This window comes from Ranitomeya variabilis, chromosome 3 (assembly GCF_051348905.1).
Source record: "Ranitomeya variabilis isolate aRanVar5 chromosome 3, aRanVar5.hap1, whole genome shotgun sequence".
Classification (NCBI taxonomy): domain Eukaryota; kingdom Metazoa; phylum Chordata; class Amphibia; order Anura; family Dendrobatidae; genus Ranitomeya; species Ranitomeya variabilis.
In genome coordinates, this window is record NC_135234.1 from 251,563,564 (window position 1) to 251,581,847 (window position 18,284).

The window sequence follows — 18,284 nt, forward strand, 5'->3', positions numbered from 1 at the left end:
TTCTGTGTTGGCAGGCCACCCTGGAATCTTTGGTACCAGAGATTTGGTGGCCAGGTCCTTCTGGTGGCCTTCCCTGTCTCGGGATGTGCGTACTTTTGTACAGTCTTGTGATGTTTGTGCTCGGGCCAAGCCTTGTTGTTCTCGGGCTAGTGGATTGTTGTTGCCCTTGCCTATTCCGAAGAGGCCTTGGACGCACATCTCTATGGACTTTATTTCGGATCTCCCGGTTTCTCAGAAAATGACCGTCATCTGGGTGGTGTGTGACCGTTTTTCTAAAATGGTTCATTTGGTACCCTTGCCCAAGTTGCCTTCTTCATCGGAGTTGGTTCCTCTATTTTTTCAGAATGTGGTTCGTCTACATGGTATCCCGGAAAACATCGTTTCTGACAGGGGATCCCAATTTGTGTCTAGATTTTGGCGGGCGTTCTGTGCCAGGATGGGCATTGATTTGTCTTTTTCGTCTGCTTTCCATCCTCAGACGAATGGCCAGACTGAGCGAACTAATCAGACCCTGGAGACTTATTTGAGGTGTTTTGTGTCTGCTGATCAGGATGACTGGGTCGCCTTTTTGCCGTTGGCGGAGTTTGCCCTTAATAATCGGGCTAGTTCTGCCACTCTGGTTTCTCCTTTCTTCTGCAATTCGGGGTTTCACCCTCGTTTTTCATCTGGTCAGGTGGAATCTTCGGATTGTCCTGGAGTGGACACTGTGGTGGATAGATTGCACCAGATTTGGAGTCATGTGGTGGACAACTTGAAGTTGTCCCAGGAGAAGACTCAGCAGTTTGCTAATCGTCGTCGTCGTGCTGGTAATAGTCTTCGCGTTGGGGACTTGGTGTGGTTATCTTCTCGTTTTGTCCCTATGAAGGTCTCTTCTCCTAAGTTTAAACCTCGGTTCATCGGTCCTTATAAGATTTTGGAGATTCTTAATCCTGTATCGTTTCGTTTGGACCTACCAGCATCTTTCACTATTCATAATGTCTTCCATCGGTCCTTGTTGCGGAGGTACGAGATACCGGTTGTTCCTTCTGTTGAGCCTCCTGCTCCTGTGCTGGTGCAGGGTGAATTGGAGTATGTTGTGGAGAAGATTTTGGACTCTCGCATTTCCAGACGGAGACTTCAATATTTGGTCAAGTGGAAGGGATACGGTCAGGAGGATAATTCTTGGGTGACTGCCTCTGATGTTCATGCCTCTGATTTGGTTTGCGCCTTTCATAGGGCTCGTCCAGATCGCCCTGGTGGTTCTCATGAGGGTTCGGTGCCCCCTCCTCAAGGGGGGGGTACTGTTGTGAATTTTGTTTGTGGGCTCCCTCTGGTGGCTACTGGTGGTACTGGTTGACTTCTGTCTTCTATCTCCAGTGCACCTGTTCCCATCAGGAAATGGGAGTTTCCTATATAGTCTGGCTTCTCACTCATTTACTTGCCGGCTATCAATGTTACCAGAGCTCCTCTGTTACTTGCTACCTGCTCCAAGTCTGCTGAGTCAGATAAGTTTGATCATTTGTATCTTTTGTCCAGCGTGCATTTATATGAATCTTGCTGCTGGAAGCTCTAGTGAACTGAAGTGACCACTCCGGTGTCATGAGTTGATACCGGAGTTTAAAGTCACTTCAGGATGGTATTTTGTAGGGTTTTGAGTTGACCGCGAAGTCCACTTTTGTATTTTCTGCTATCTAGTTAGTGGGCCTCTCTTTGCTGAACCTGTATTCATACTACGTATGTGTTTTCTTCTTAACTAACCGTCATTATATGTTGGGGGCTACTATTACTTTGGGGTTTTCTCTGGAGGCAAGCCAGGTCTGTGTTTCCTCTATTAGGGGTAGCTAGATCTCCGGCTGGTGCGAGACGTCTAGGGATAAAACGCAGGTACGTTCCCCGGCCACTGGTAGTTGTGTGTGAGGTTCAGCATCGCGGTCAGCTTAGATTTCATCATCCTAGAGCTAGTCCTGTTTTTGCCTATGTCCCTGCCATTGGGAATCATGACACGTGGCTCTGCGAGAGATGTCCACACCAGCAACCACTTTCTGTTCAGAGGCCCAGTACAAAGTTCTGTCAGCGCTGAGGAAGAGGAGTCCTGAGAACGATTTGGAGGCTTTCCTTGCCATGTTTGAATGCACAGCAGAGAGGGAGAACCTGAAGTGGTGCCCCCCTTCCTTACGGGACATGCCCAGAAGGCCTACTTGGACCGCAGTCGGGAGGATGCCCTAGACTGAGAAACTAAGAGGTGAGATCCTTGCCTGACTGCGGGTTAATGCATATGTGAGGGCCCAACGGGTGGTCCTTTGCTGAGTCTCGCCCTGCCAGGTCTCAGGCCTATGACTTGTTGCAGTTGGAAAAAAATGGCTTCAGCCTGAGACCTTAACCCAGTTGCAGATGGTAGAGAGGGTGGTGGTTGACTGGCTGATGAGAGCTCTGTCAGCAGCCATACAGCATTGGGTGAGGCAAGGCGACCCAGGCACTCTGGACCAGGTGGTTGGACTAGTTGATCGGTATATGGCCACTCAAGACTTTATAGAGGACACTGCTCCCCTTTGGCTGTCACATCAGGCACCGCCAGCCCAGGGGCCGGAGAGAAGTCTACAACCCTCTGTTTGGGCTAATCAGATCCAAGCCTGTGCTGAGAGTGAGGGTGACAAAAGTCCCGTTTCCCCTAAACTGGTCCCGAGGTCCAGTAGTGCAGCTGCTATAAAGTGTTGGTGGTGCCAAGGGCCCAGACATGTGGCTGCCAACTGCCCCTTGACAGTTGAACCTATGGACTGCGGGTTTATGCGCAGAGTCTCTATGTACGCCCAGCCTGTCTGCACCGCAGTACTGCCGGCAGCAAACCCCAACTGTGCCAGGTATTCATTAACGGGTACGAAACTGAGGTTCTCTTGGACTTGGGGAGCTTAGTGACTATGGTCCATGGGTCTCTTGTTCCTGGGGACAACCTCAAAGGTCGGAAAGTGGGGGTGGTGTGTATATATGGGGTACTCCGAGAGTACCCAACCACGGAGGTCATTTTTCCACACCATGTGGAGAAATAAAACGTCAATATAAACATAAAAAGACAACAGACCATGTACACGAGGATCACCCAAATAACTACAAAATATAAACAATACTTTATTGTACAAAATGGAGAAAACACACAAACACTGATATAAAAACATTTAAATGTCATAAAATGACAAATACAAACATGCTCATAATAGAGCCAGCCCTCAAGATGACAGACTCAACATATGTGTTGTAAGGCACTAAATCACCAGTATATAAACGATCAGCACACCAAAAAAGGCTCACAGGCAAAAATTACACCAAGTTATTACTTGAAACATGCACAAATAGCACTGATAATGTGTGTAACCATATGATAAGGCCGTGTGAATAACCAGCCTGAAAAGATGGAGTAATCGATCACAAATGAAAAGTAAGATGACAAAAAGTCAATGTAATGCATGAATCACATATGCTGACACAAAGCCTAAGGTGCTTGTCTGGCAATGGAAAGAAAATCCCAGAAAACTGCAAAACCCCACCAATCCAAGTACAAGTGTAAAAATACACCTGAAGGCAGGGGTTGAAATACCCAAGAGCCTAAATACTTCTCTATAATAGAGGCGAGCTTGGACAGTGGTACCAAAGAAAGAGTCACATCAATAGGGCGAGAGACATGCCCGACGTGTGTCGCCACTCAAGGTGGCTTCGTCAGGGACCAGTGATTGCATGCTCCTATATATATATATATATATATATATATATATATATATATATATATATGTCAGTAGAGTCGATTAGCAATAATAAACAGCTGTGTAGCTTACCGGGGAATCAGCGGTGAGGCAAGTCGGAAGTGCGGACCGGTCATGTGACCGTATCTTGGAGACGGTCATGTGACCGCATCCTGGAGAAGATATAACAAATAGGACGGCTCTTGCGTATGCGGTGGATAAGAAGGAAAGTCTGCCGGTGATGTAAACAAAGCAATACGCAAGCGCCGAACAATGACATAAATAACATTGTGTTCCCATGACGATATAGGAGCTGGTGCATGCGTGATGGGACTATGATGAAACCATGGATCCAAAAGGGTAATATTGCTGTAGAAACTAAGAATCAAGCAAATAAGTAAATATACAAAAAATACGCATGTACAGTGCATACCAGTCATTTGATCGTTTCATGGAGACCAGACAGCAAATAGGACGGCGCATGCGATGAACATAATAGTAAAGTCCGCCAATGATGTAAACAAGGCAATGCGCAAATGCAAAGCGAAGATACAAACAATGCTGCACAACCATGGAAAGGTGGAAGCCAGCGCATACGCAAAAACGACTGAAAAAAATAAATAAATCACAGCATATGTTGTGGTAAAAGCTAAGAATTTAAGGATTTTAATAAATAGGCAATACACAGTCACAATAGCCATAGAGTAGATGGCATGTAGACACACATGTGTCAGAATTCAATAAAAGATGTACCAAAAGTATAATTTATTATTAAAGCACTCAATGATAAACCATAATTATTTGTAATATCTCTGCTGCACATACATGAGAGATGTCACTCGAGGCCGGGGTATCAATAATAAACCCAACCAAAAGCATACCAGTGCTCGAATGAACCATAGCAGTCTAATGTAAATGTAACGCGAATGGCGTTAAAAAAATTAAAAAAAAAAAATTCAAAAGCTGAATAAATAGAACAATTCAAGTTCATATAGAAGAAAAAAATCAGCAGTGTGTTATACAATATAAATATTTATTAGAAAAATCAATCAATAAGTCCGCCGAACTAATGAACCAGATATTGAGAAAATGGGCACAGATTGGCATGTGCCCCCAAGTATGTTCCATGCAGGGAAACATCCGAATGACTGCAAAGCTCCAGAATCTCATTTCAATGAGACAAGATGGTGAATTTGGACAAATGCCAATAAGCCTGAAGGTACAGAGTAAGGTATTGATGATGACCAAATATAAATAAATCCAAGCAATAGTAAGGAGTCGTTCTCATTTAGCAATGATATCAAGATATTCACAAATGTGAGGGAGAAGTCAAGTGGTCTCCAAACAATCAAAAATAATACTATAGACAAAAAATGACACTATTTTTGGTATGCTGATCACAAAAAACCACAGATAGGCCTCAAAATAAAAATAAAAAGGGCCACAACTTTTTTTAAGATTTGTCGATCAAACCATGATGTATGACACAATATTAACGACCGGATCAAACAAACGTCCAAAACACTACCAGGCCTATTTTTTGGAATATACTGATCAGGTGGTGGACATGAAGGAATAAGAGTGAGGCATCTAGAAATGACAAGGCCATAGAAGATCAGGTGGAGTGTAGTCTCTCATATCTTGCTTCTTTTATCTAGTATGAAAAAAGAGAACAAAGGGAACTTTAAAATCCAGGTCAATATTACAGCTGCTTATAAAAACCTGTAAATAATATATCTTCGTTCAATCCTGAAGGTGTCAAACTGTGTAAATTATAAATCCATTTGGACTCACATTTCAATAATTAAAGTGTGACATTGCCCCCTCTAATATGCGTCCTTATAGATTCCAAACCCAAGATTCTGGCCCCAGTTGTGCTGCCACCATGCTGGCATAAGAAGTGTGCTGCCACTGGGGTCGGGTCAAGGTTTTACCTTTGTCCTTATCTTTCTTAGCTGTTGTGATATTAGAGAAATGTTGTTGTATCCTCTTTCTCAATTCTTGCGTGGTCTGTCCCATGTAGATCTTTGGACATCCACAAATCAAGGCGTAGACCAAATTTCTAGATTTGCAGTTGAAGTAGGTTGTAGACTTAATCTGAAAGGGAAAAATAGATAACGAAATACCGTCAGATCCAATAATAAAAAGGCAGATATTACAGCCTCCACAGTGAAAAGTGCCACATAGACGAAACCCCCTATTGAGTTTTTGTGTAGGCCATCTAAAGTGGCTATGGCTGAGATTGTCCTTAAGACACTTGGCCTTTCTGGCCACAAGGCTAGGCTGTAATGCAATATGAGGTGTCAATTTCGGTTCATTGTGTAGGATACCCCAATACTTGGGACAGAATACCCCGAACATCTTGTCACTGATTATTGTAAGTGGTAGTGATGCTAAGCGGTTTGGAGGTACAACACTAGCGTGGTTGTAATAATTGAATGCAATCCTTATTCCTTGCCTTCCTAAATGCCCGAGAAATTACCAGGATTCCACTCTGGCTCAGGCACGAGAAAGGGTGATAGAGATAAAGGGAGTGGCTCAGCATCCAGGTGCTGAGGCAGTTTATCCCCACATGGCTATACACCAGGAGTTGTTATACAGGGTGGATAGAATCAGGGATGATGTGGTGGAACAACTGACAGTGCCCCAATCCTACTGTCAGGCGGTGCTCGAAATGGCTCACATCCACCTGCTGGGAGGCACTTGGGGGCCAAAAAGATGCAGGAGCGCACACTGCAGCAGAGGTCCAGAGGTTCTGTGACACATGTCCAGAGTACCAACTAACCTCATCCACCGAGATTTAATAAGACCCTTAAGTCCATGCTGAAAAAGGTGGTATCCAAGGAGGGGAGAAACTGGGACATTTTATTACCCTATCTAATGTTTCGCTATCTGCAAGGTACCACAGGCGTCCACAGGTTTCTCACCATTTGAGCTATTGTATGGCAGGCATCCGAGGGGACTGCTCGATGTAGCTAAGGAGACGTGGGAACAGGAGCCAATGCTGCATCGGAGTGTGATCGTGGACATGGCAAGCATGCAGGACCATATTGCGGCAGTCATGCCCATAGTAAAAGAGCATCTAATGAATGCCCAGGCCGCACAGAGCTGTACATATAATAAAAGGGCCACGCTCAGATCCTTTAAAGAAGGGGACTGGGTGTTGATACTATTACCCACCACAGAGAGTAAACTCATGGCCAAGTGGCAAGGGCCATATGAGACACAGGGGAAGGTGGCAGAAGTAAATTATAGAATGTACCAGCCCGGAAAGAGGAAACCCGAACAACTGTACCATGTAAACCTGTTAAAAGCCTGGAAGGATCGGGAAAGTTTGGTCATAGAGGCGACTCCAGTTGTACCAACGAGGAACCCTCTGGCCTCGCCCAAAGTCGCGGCCGGGGGTAAGGTTAAAATAAATGACACACTCACCAAACAGCAGCGACAGGAGACTCGGATTCTGGTGCAGCAGAATATGGATGTATTCTCAGAGCTGCAGGGGAGGACCTCGATGATCCAGCAAGAGATTGTCACCAAGGCCTGTGAAAGGGTATGGATGAAACTGTACCGAGTACCAGAAGCCCAGAGGCAAGCCATCACCAACAAAGTGAAGTAAATGATTCAGTTGCGAATCATCAAGGAGTTCTGGAGTGAGTAGGCTAGCCATTTGTGCTAATTCCAAAGCCAGATGGGTCATTACGATTCTGTAATGACTTCAGAAAATTAAATGAGGTGTCAAAATTTGACCTCTATCAATGCCCCGGGTGGAAGAGCTAATTGAGAGACTGGGGGAGGCCCAGTACTTCACCACGCTTGATCTCACCAAAGGTTACTGACAGGTCCCATTGACAGAATCGGCGACAGAAGAGACTGCTTTTATAACACCAGAGGGTCTCTATCACTATGTCATCTTGCCTTTCAGATTACATGAGGCTCCGGCCACATTCCAGTGGCTGATGGACATAGTGTTAGAACCTCATTGTAAATACACATCAGTATATTTAGACAACATAGTCATCTTAAGTGCTGACTGGAATACCCATCTGTCCCAGGTACAAGCAGTGATGGAGTCTCTCCGAATCGCAGGGTTAACAGCGAACCCAAAGAAATGTGCGATAGGACTCACGGAAGCCCAGTACTTAGGTTATGTGATCGGACACGGGGTTATCAAACCCCAAATAAATAATTGGCCCAAACCGTTAAGTACCAAACAGGTGAGGGTGTTCCTCAGCAACACTGGGTACTACTGCCGGTTTATACCCAATTTTGCGGGGAGATCAGTACCCCTAATTGACCTGTTAAAAGGAGTGGACTACAGGATGGTAGTGGTGCGGTCCGCTGCCTCCCACCCACGTCTTACAAGTGACCTATGGCCACAGGTTCCTTGTAAAAACCCTGCAGGTTTGAACTCGAGCCTGGGAACTTTTCTGAATATTTTCCCACGCTCGAGTTCATATGAGTTCATCCAGCAGAGGGCGCATCACCGTGACTCAAGGTAACTAGAGTACTTTCCCCTGCATTCCAATTATTCACCAAGTTTTACAGTCAGGGGCAGCTGCATTAGCAGAGCTCCTGGGTGTAAAATGATTTAACCCCTTCAGATGGATTTACAGTGTGGGACAAGACTGAATGACGGAAGGTATGGAATATTGTTGTTTTGTTTTTTTAACTTTATTTCAGGTGACAAGGGTCTTCAGGTGGATTAAGAGTATAATAAAATATTAAAACACCATGTGTCTTTATTTCATTAAAATACTTTTTAATAATGTGTGTGTAATAATTATAGGGGATAACTCAGGAGACTCTTTGCGTGGAACAAGACAACTACAGGACACAGATTTATAAGTGGTAAAGTCTATATTATCACACGGTGATTCAAACAGGTGCAGAGAGAAACTCAAGTCCACAACACTTGGTGCAAATATCAAATGCAGCTCAGCAGTCTATAGGAAACTTCAGAGGAAAATGTAATCACTCAGAAAGTCTATGAAGCACAATTATTCTTGAGGATACTTGACACGAATAAGTCCTTGCTTAGTCCACAACACAGATAGACATGCTTATAAGGCAGTTCAAATAATATCTTAGCTCAACCAGGGAGGTCTGGGTAATAGTCTCAGGTTCTTGCAGAGCAGAAACAGCTTACATGTCCAGCAAATGCAGATGGAAGCAAACTCGAGCAGCAGATGAAGGAGGATTACTGGAACTGGTGTAAGCAGCAGGAACTCAGAGCAGAGTAGCAGGATAACCCCACAGGTTCACAGGAGCAGGTATATAGCCAGGGAGTCACCAGAGGTCAGGAGCTGGATGCAAGGCAGAATACTCTAGCACAGACTGAAGGCTGGGGAGGAGTTTTATAGCAGGAAGACATGTACAGTATATTTACCCCCCACCTACCTGCACAATTTTTCCACCTGATTTTGCCTTCGCCTTTATTTATATCCCTTCATGTATTTGAGTTTCTGAGATTCAATAAATAAATGTTTAAATTATTTTACAGTTGTGTATCATATTTATACTGTAGGTGCTGATGTGCCATACATGAAACAGCTGGGACATCCCTTTCAAACATTTTTATAGCAATTTTTTTATGTAGGATATTTTTTAATTACTTGTATATGTAAAACAAATATTAAGGAGGGCAAAATAAACAATAAAATCTTAGTTATGATGAGACATATAAGTCATATGTTCCAAAATAAACAAATCACCTGTCAATAGTGACACAATGGTCAATGCTGCGGCCACTGACTAACTGCTCCTTTTCCTCTTGGAGTGTAAACAAAGAGACAAGTGGAAGACCTGGACTTGTGACCACTGCAGAAAATTACTGGGCTCAGTTGTCTACTGCATGAAATCTGAGCCTGTAATGGTCACATGTATCAGTTTTGACATTACTGTTGCAATGCAGCCTTATCAAGGAACACTAAGGGCAGCAGCAGAGAGGCTCATTTTCTTGCCTTGTGAATAGTGTTGAGCGATACCGTCCGATAAATGAAAGTATCGGTATCGGATAGTATCGGCCGATACCCGAAAAGTGCATCTGAACAGCAAGGTGGATTGCTGTTGAGGGGAGACAGAGAGAAAAAAAAATCTATAAATCTTCAGCACAGCGAGTGTGAGCGAGCTGAGTGTGACCTGAGCGTAAGTGTGAACGGCGGTAAGTGTGTGACTTGTGATTCAGTGACTTTGGAATCAGGGAGTTTCCAAGGGAGGAATTGCTTCTGTTTTTTTTTTTTTTTTTTTTAATTAATACTTTGTATTTATTTTTAATTAACGTTTCTGTGTGGTGCAATCCCCATTAGGAAATGTGCTCCACAATTGTTAATGCCATCCAGTGTACATCTTGCCACATGTATGCAGTCCTTGACCAGCCGGTCGAGGGTGCATACTGCTGTGCGAGATGTGAGCACATTGTGCATTTGGAAACCCAGATACTGGATCTAAATGTGCAGCTGGCAACACTGAGATCCATAGACAATATGGAGAGGAGTCTTCTGCTCACAGAGCAGACGCTCAATGGGATAGATGAGGAGGGGGATGGTAGGATGGAGCTGCAGGACAGTGTGGCAGTTAGCTGGGTGACAGATAGAAGGCGGGGTAGAGGGAAGAGTGCCAGGGAGGCTAGTCCTGATCTGGCACACCCCAATAAGTTTGCTAAGTTGGCAGATGAGGGGGGTGCCAGTACAGGGGTAGCACTGCTGCAGCCAGGCATGTCCTCTGAAAGCCGGAGGAGTGACTGCTCCAGTAAGGAGGGAAATAGGAGAGCAGTGCAGGCCAGACAGGTGCTGGTAGTGGGGGACTCAATTATTAGGGGAACAGATAGGGCAATCTGTCACAAAGACAGGGATCGTCGGACGGTGTGCTGCCTACCTGGCGCTCGAGTCCGACACATCGCTGATCGGGTGGACAGATTAATGGGAGGGGCTGGTGAGGACCCAGCGGTCATGGTGCACATTGGCACAAATGACAAAGTTAGAGGTAGGTGGAAGGTCCTTAAAGATGATTTCAGGGAATTAGGCTGCAAGCTGAAAGCAAGGACCTCCAACGTGGTATTTTCCGAAATACTGCCTGTACCACGTGCCACGCCAGAGAGGCAACGGGAGATTAGGGAGGTTAATAAGTGGCTCAAGAATTGGTGTAGGAAGGAGGGGTTTGGGTTCCTGCAGAACTGGGCTGACTTCTCAGTTGGCTACAGGCTCTACGCTAGGGACGGGCTGCACCTCAATGGGGAAGGGGCAGCTGTGCTGGGGGAGAAAATGGTTAGAAGGTTGGAGGAGTGTTTAAACTAGGGATTGGGGGGAGGGTATTCATTTTATAGGAGGGGAAGATAGTGCAGATAGAGACCTGGGCACAAATAAGGAAGTTGGGGGTGGCGGTGGCATGGGGGGTGGGGTTAGAACAGTTAGTAATTTAAGAAAGAATAGAGGTACAGAGAGTAACATCAAGTGCATATATACTAATGCCAGAAGCCTCGCCAACAAAATGGATGAATTAGAACTAATGTTGTTGGAGCATAATTATGACATGGTGGGGATATCTGAGACGTGGCTGGATGAGAGCCATGACTGGGCTGTTAACTTGCAGGGCTATAGCCTGTTCAGAAATGACCGTACAGATAAGCGAGGGGGAGGGGTGTGTCTATACGTAAAATCTTCCTTAAAACCCATCCTGCGTGATAATATAGGTGAATTTAATGAAAATGTAGAGTCCCTGTGGGTGGAGATAAGGGGAGGGGGAAAAATAATAAATTACTGATAGGGATTTGTTATAAATCTCCAAAAATAATGGAAGCAATGGAGAATATCCTCGTAAAGCAAATAGATGAAGCTGCGACTCAAGGAGAAGTCATTATTATGGGGGACTTCAACTACCCTGAAATAGATTGGGGAACAGAAACCTGCAGTTCCAGCAAAGGTAATCGGTTTTTGACAACTATGAGAGACAATTACCTTTCACAACTGGTTCAGGACCCAACAAGGAGGGGGGCACTGCTAGACCTAATATTAACCAACAGGCCAGACCGCATATCAAATATAAGGGTTGGGGATCACTTGGGGAATAGTGATCACAAAATAATAAGTTTTCATGTAACCTTTAATAAGATGGGTAGTAGGGGGGTGACAAGGACACTAAACTTCAGGAGGGCAAATTTCCAACGGATGAGAGAGGATCTTGGTGCAATTAACTGGGACGATATCCTGAGACACAAAAATACACAAAGAAAATGGGAGACGTTTATTAGCATCCTGGATAGGACCTGTGCACAGTATATACCGTATGGGAATAAACATACTAGAAATAGGAGGAAACCAATATGGCTAAATAGAGCTGTAAGGGGCGCAATAAGGGACAAAAAGAAAGCATTTAGAGAATTAAAGGAAGTAGGTAGTGAGGAGGCATTAAATAAATACAGCAAATTAAATAAATTCTGTAAAAAGCAAATCAAGGCAGCAAAGATTGAGACAGAGAGACTCATTGCCAGAGAGAGTAAAAATAATCCCAAAATATTCTTTAACTATATAAATAGTAAGAAACTAAAAAATGACAGTGTTGGCCCCCTTAAAAATAATCTGGGGGAAATGGTGGATGAGGATGAGGAAAAAGCCAATATGCTAAATGACTTTTTTTCATCAGTATTTACAAAAGAAAATCCCATGGCAGACAAAATGACTAGTGATAAAAATTCCCCATTAAATGTCACCTGCTTAACCCAGCAGGAAGTACAGCGGCGTCTAAAAATAACTAAAATTGACAAGTCTCCGGGCCCGGATGGGATACACCCCCGAGTACTGCAGGAACTAAGTACAGTCATTGATAGACCATTATTTTTAATCTTTAAAGACTCCATAATAACAGGGTCTGTACCACAGGACTGGCGTATAGCAAATGTGGTGCCAATATTCAAAAAAGGGGCAAAAACTGAACTCGGTAATTATAGGCCAGTAAGCTTAACCTCCACTGTGGGTAAAATCCTGGAGGGCATTCTAAGGGATACTATACTGGAGTATCTGAAGAGGAATAACCTTATGACCCAGTATCAGCACGGGTTTACTAGGGACCGTTCATGTCAGACTAATTTGATCAGCTTCTATGAAGAGGTAAGTTCCGGACTGGACCAAGGGAACCCAGTGGACGTAGTGTATATGGACTTTTCCAAAGCTTTTGATACGGTGCCACACAAAAGGTTGTTACATAAAATGAGAGTAATGGGGATAGGGGAAAATATGTGTAAGTGGGTTGAGAGCTGGCTCAGGGATAGGAAACAAAGGGTGGTTATTAATGGAGTACACTCGGATTGGGTTGCGGTTACCAGTGGGGTACCACAGGGGTCAGTATTGGGCCCTCTTCTTTTTAACATATTTATTAATGACCTTGTAGGGTGAATTCAGAGTAGAATTTCAATATTTGCAGATGACACTAAACTCTGCAGGGTAATCAATACAGGGGAGGACAATTTTATATTACAGGATGATTTATGTAAACTAGAAGCTTGGGCTGATAAATGGCAAATGAGCTTTAATGGGGATAAATGTAAGGTCATGCACTTGGGTAGAAGTAATAAGATGTATAACTATGTGCTTAATTCTAAAACTCTGGGCAAAACCGTCAATGAAAAAGACCTGGGTATATGGGTGGATGACAAACTCATATTCAGTGGCCAGTGTCAGGCAGCTGCTACAAAGGCAAATAAAATAATGGGATGTATTAAAAGAGGCATAGATGCTCATGAGGAGAACATAATTTTACCTCTATACAAGTCACTAGTTCGACCACACTTAGAATACTGTGCACAGTTCTGGTCTCCGGTGTATAAGAAAGACATAGCTGAACTGGAGCGGGTGCAGAGAAGAGCGACCAAGGTTATTAGAGGACTGGGGGGTCTGCAATACCAAGATAGGTTATTACACTTGGGGCTATTTAGTTTGGAAAAACGAAGACTAAGGGGTGATCTTATTTTAATGTATAAATATATGAGGGGACAGTACAAAGACCTTTCTGATGATCTTTTTAATCATAGACCTGAGACAGGGACAAGGGGGCATCCTCTACGTCTGGAGGAAAGAAGGTTTAAGCATAATAACAGATGCGGATTCTTTACTGTAAGAGCAGTGAGACTATGGAACTCTCTGCCGTATGATGTTGTAATGAGTGATTCATTAATTAAATTTAAGAGGGGACTGGATACCTTTCTGGAAAAGTATAATGTTACAGGGTATATACACTAGATTCCTTGATAAGGCGTTGATCCAGGGAACTAGTCTGACTGCCGTATGTGGAGTCGGGAAGGAATTTTTTTCCCCATGGTGGAGTTACTCTTTGCCACATGGGTTTTTTTTGCCTTCCTCTGGATCAACATGTTAGGGCATGTTAGGTTAGGCTATGGGTTGAACTAGATGGACTTACAGTCTTCCTTCAACCTTAATAACTATGTAACTATGATACCGATACCCGATACCAATACAAGTCAATGGGACACCAAGTATCGGAAGGTATCCTGTATGGTTCCCAGGGTCTGAAGGAGAGGAAACTCTCCTTCAGGCCCTGGGATCCATATTAATATGTAAAATAAAGAATAAAAATAAAAAATATTGATATACTCACCTCTCCGACGCAGCCTGGACCTTACTGATGTAACCGGCAGCTTCCGTTCCTAAGAATGAGCGCTTGAAAGACCTTAGATGACGTCGCGGCCTGTGATTGGTCGCGTGAGCGGTCACGTGACCGCCACGCGACCAATCACAAGCCGCGACGTCATCTAAGGTCTTTCAAGCGCTCATTCTTAGGAACGGAAGCTGCCGGTTACATCGGTAAGGTCCAGGCTGCGTCGGAGAGGTGAGTATATCAATATTTTTTATTTTTATTCTTTATTTTACACATTAATATCGATCCCGATACCGATTCCCGATATCACAAAGTATCGGATCTCGGTATCGGAATTCCGATACAGCAAATATCGGCCGATACCCGATACTTGCGGTATCGGAATGCTCAACACTACTTGTGAAGTAAAAATTGTTAAACCTGGAAAACCCCTTAAGTGGGACCTTTCACAAGTTTTAGCTTATTAAACTGGCCACATAAAAATAGAGTAGAAACTGCAGAGCTTATTAAAGCATCTTTTCTTCTCATCTCCGTTGCAGAGATATTAGATTGTAAAATTTATGTTATAATTTATTATAAGTCCAGGGTGATGTTAGAAAAAATTTGTCTCTGGGGGCATGTACTTTGTCCTATGCACAGCATTGACCAATCATACGCGTGAGGTATCATGCAGGGGAAAAAATAATATGTCCCCAGAAGATTAGGACATACTTTCTCCTGTAGGTGTAATGATAGCCAGTCCTGCTCTAAGGCCTGATCTCTGTAGCTACTGAACTCCAGCCACTATTGTGCCATGTGGCCAGTTTAACATGCCAATACTGGTGAACTCTTCAAATTTTGCTTTTATATTAATGGAATTTTACTTTATTTCAATACTTAAATTTGGTACATTTTCCAGGGCTTCCAGTTTCCAGCCGACGAATAACCCAAATGCTTCGAAGTTTGCTCAGAAAGCGTCACATGCTGATGTTTGTCCACGTTGCTCGAAGTCTGTGTACGCTGCCGAAAAAGTTATCGGAGGAGGAAATGTAAGTACAACTAAAAGTCAGCTCTTGCTGCTTTAGTAAAACCTTTAGATAAATATTGTGTCACTGGTTTAATGCATGAGAGAGGAGCCAAAAAGACCGCGGCGTCCGATTTCTCCTACTCCTTCACCGATTAGAAGCACTTAGAAGCTCATAGGCTTCTTTCACACTTCCGTCGGTACGCGGCCGTCACAAAGCGCGACGTACCGATGGAAGTGTGTGAAATTTTGAGTGAGGTGAGCAGTGGACGTAGTGTTTCAACGCGTCCGCTGTCCAATGTAAAGTCCCAGGGAGGACGGGGAGGATTTCCGGCTGGGCATGCACATTAAAAATTTCATGATAGGACGTATGAAAAAACGTTCCCTTGAACGTTTTTTCGATACGACGGTCCTCCAAATACCGACGCATCCAGTGCACGACGTATGGAACGTGTGTCCATACGTCGCGATGCGCCGGTAATACAAGTCTATGTGAAAAAAAAAGCATCCTGCCGGCAACTTTGCAGGATGCGTTTTTTTCACAAAACGACGTATTGTGACGGTTAGCTGAAAACGTAAGTGTGAAAGTAGCCATATTTGAAGGGTTTCTGAGGGATGTTATTCTGGATTACCTCAATGAGAATAACTGTTTAACTCCATATCAGCATGGGTTTATGAGGAATCGCTCCTATCAAACCAATCTAATCAGATTTTATGAAGAGGTAAGATATAGACTGGATTAAGGTGAGTCATTGGATGTGGTATATCTTGATTTTTCCAAAGCGTTTGATACCGTGCCACACAAGAGGTTGGTACACAAAATGAGAATGCTGGGTCTGGGGGAAAATGTGTGTAAATGGGTAAGTAACTGGCTTAGTGATAGAAAGCAGAGGGTGGTTATAAATGGTATATTCTCTAACTTGGTCTCTGTGACCAGTGGGGTACCACAGAGTTCGGTGTTGAGACCTATTCTCTTCAACATAATTAATAACGATCTGGTAGAAGGTTTACATAGTAAAATATCGATATTTGCAGATGATACAAAACTATGTAAAGAAGTCAATACAAGAGAAGATAGTATTCTGCTACAGATGGATCTGGATAAGTTGGAAACTTGGGCCGAGTGGTAGCAGATGCGGTTTAACAATAACAAATGTAAGGTTATACTGAACGGGAAACCACTGGGTAAATCTGACATGGAGTACTTGGGGGATTCTAGTTAATGATAAACTTTATAACACAACCAGAAAGCATATTGCCGAAAAAAAACGGCGCAGAGACTGGCGAATTAACACATAATAGTGCACAACAGCCCCAGGCCTACACCAAGGGCCACCCACTCCATATGAGTAGTAGGAAAAAAGGAGAAGAAAGGGGAGTATATAGGGTATCAAAGTTTATTAAATGTACAATGTGTGAATACAAGCACTAATTAAATAATTACAAGACATAAATAGAAGCTACATATAAAGTGCATACAGGATGGGGACAGACAGTCCCACTGGGGAACGGGGCCCAAATAGTCCAGTAGTCTGCACAGAGCCGCAGACTGAGAGTGAACATAACCGCAAGATGCCAAAGAGCTGAATAAGTGCTGTATAGTGACCGCAGTCACTGATAATAGGCACCGCACGACATGCTTACCGCTAAATGATATGGGCTCAGCCGGTCCCAGCCTGGTGTCCTGGTGAGCCCATATCATTTAGCGGTAAGGATGTCGTGCGGTGCCTATTATCAGTGACTGCGGTCACTATACAGCACTTATTCAGCTCTTTGGCATCTTGCGGTTATGTTCACTCTCAGTCTGCGGCTCTGTGCAGACTACTGGACTATTTGGGCCCCGTTCCCCAGTGGGACTGTCTGTCCCCATCCTGTATGCACTTTATATGTAGCTTCTATTTATGTCTTGTAATTATTTAATTAGTGCTTGTATTCACACATTGTACATTTAATAAACTTTGATACCCTATATACTCCCCTTTCTTCTCCTTTTTTCTTAATGATAAACTAACCTGGAACAGCCAGTGCCAGGCAGCAGCTGCAAAGGCAAACAGGATCATGAGATGCATTAAAAGAGGTCTGGAAACACATGATGAGAGCATTATACTGCCTCTGTACAAATCCCTGGTTAGACAGCACATGGAGTACTGTGTACAGTTTTGGGCACCGGTGCTCAGGAAGGATATAATGGAACTAGAGCGAATACATCGGAGGGCAACAAAATTAATAAACGGGATGGGGGAAGTACAATATCCAGATAGACTAGCAAAATTAGGGTTATTTAGTCTAGAAAAAAGACAACTGAGGGGCAATCTAATAACCATGTATAAGTACATAAGGGGACAATACAAATATCTGTTTATACCAAGGAAGGTGACAGACACAAGGGGGCATTCTCTGCGTCTAGAGGAGAGAAGGTTTTTCCACCAACATTGAAGAGGATTCTATTCAGGGCAGTGAGAATCTGGAATTCCTCACCTGAGGAGGTGGTGATGGCGAACTCAATCGAGGGGTTCAAGTGAGGCCTGGATGTCTTCATGGAGCATAACAATATTGTATCTTACAGTTATTAGGTTCTTTAGAAAGACATAGATCTGGGGATTTATTCTGACGGAATATAGGCTGAACTGGATGGTCAAATGTTTTTTTCTGGCCTTGCTAACTATGTTACTATGTTACTTCACCTTCAACTTAAATTGAGCAGTGCAGGGGTTTATCTGTTCAGTTGAAAGCTCTTGGAAGCTTTCCTGCATTAAGGCTCTCAGCTGTTCACTGTTAGCCACTCCCCTCTCCTATATATTCTGGGGCCTGGTTAGCACTCATTGCCAGAGTAGCATCATTGCTGCATAGTTTAGGAGATGGTGGCTTGTTGTTGTTTGAGAAGGCATTTGGTGGATATATCTGAGACTGTTATGAGGTTTTGGTTGTGTACTAATCCCCTCCATCTCCTATTTGTTTCTTCCAAT

The 18,284-nt window shown here is 43.7% G+C and overlaps 1 protein-coding gene across 1 annotated transcript in view; it reads left to right on the forward strand.

Annotated features, from left to right (window-relative positions):
* The window catches only part of CSRP1 (cysteine and glycine rich protein 1), a 178,309-nt gene that overhangs the window by 53,022 nt on the left and 107,003 nt on the right, over window positions 1-18,284 (forward strand). Inside the window, exon 4 of the mRNA XM_077295382.1 lies at window positions 15,214-15,343. Within this exon, the coding sequence (XP_077151497.1) occupies window positions 15,214-15,343 (130 nt within the window). The remainder of the gene's footprint in view (window positions 1-15,213; window positions 15,344-18,284) is intronic.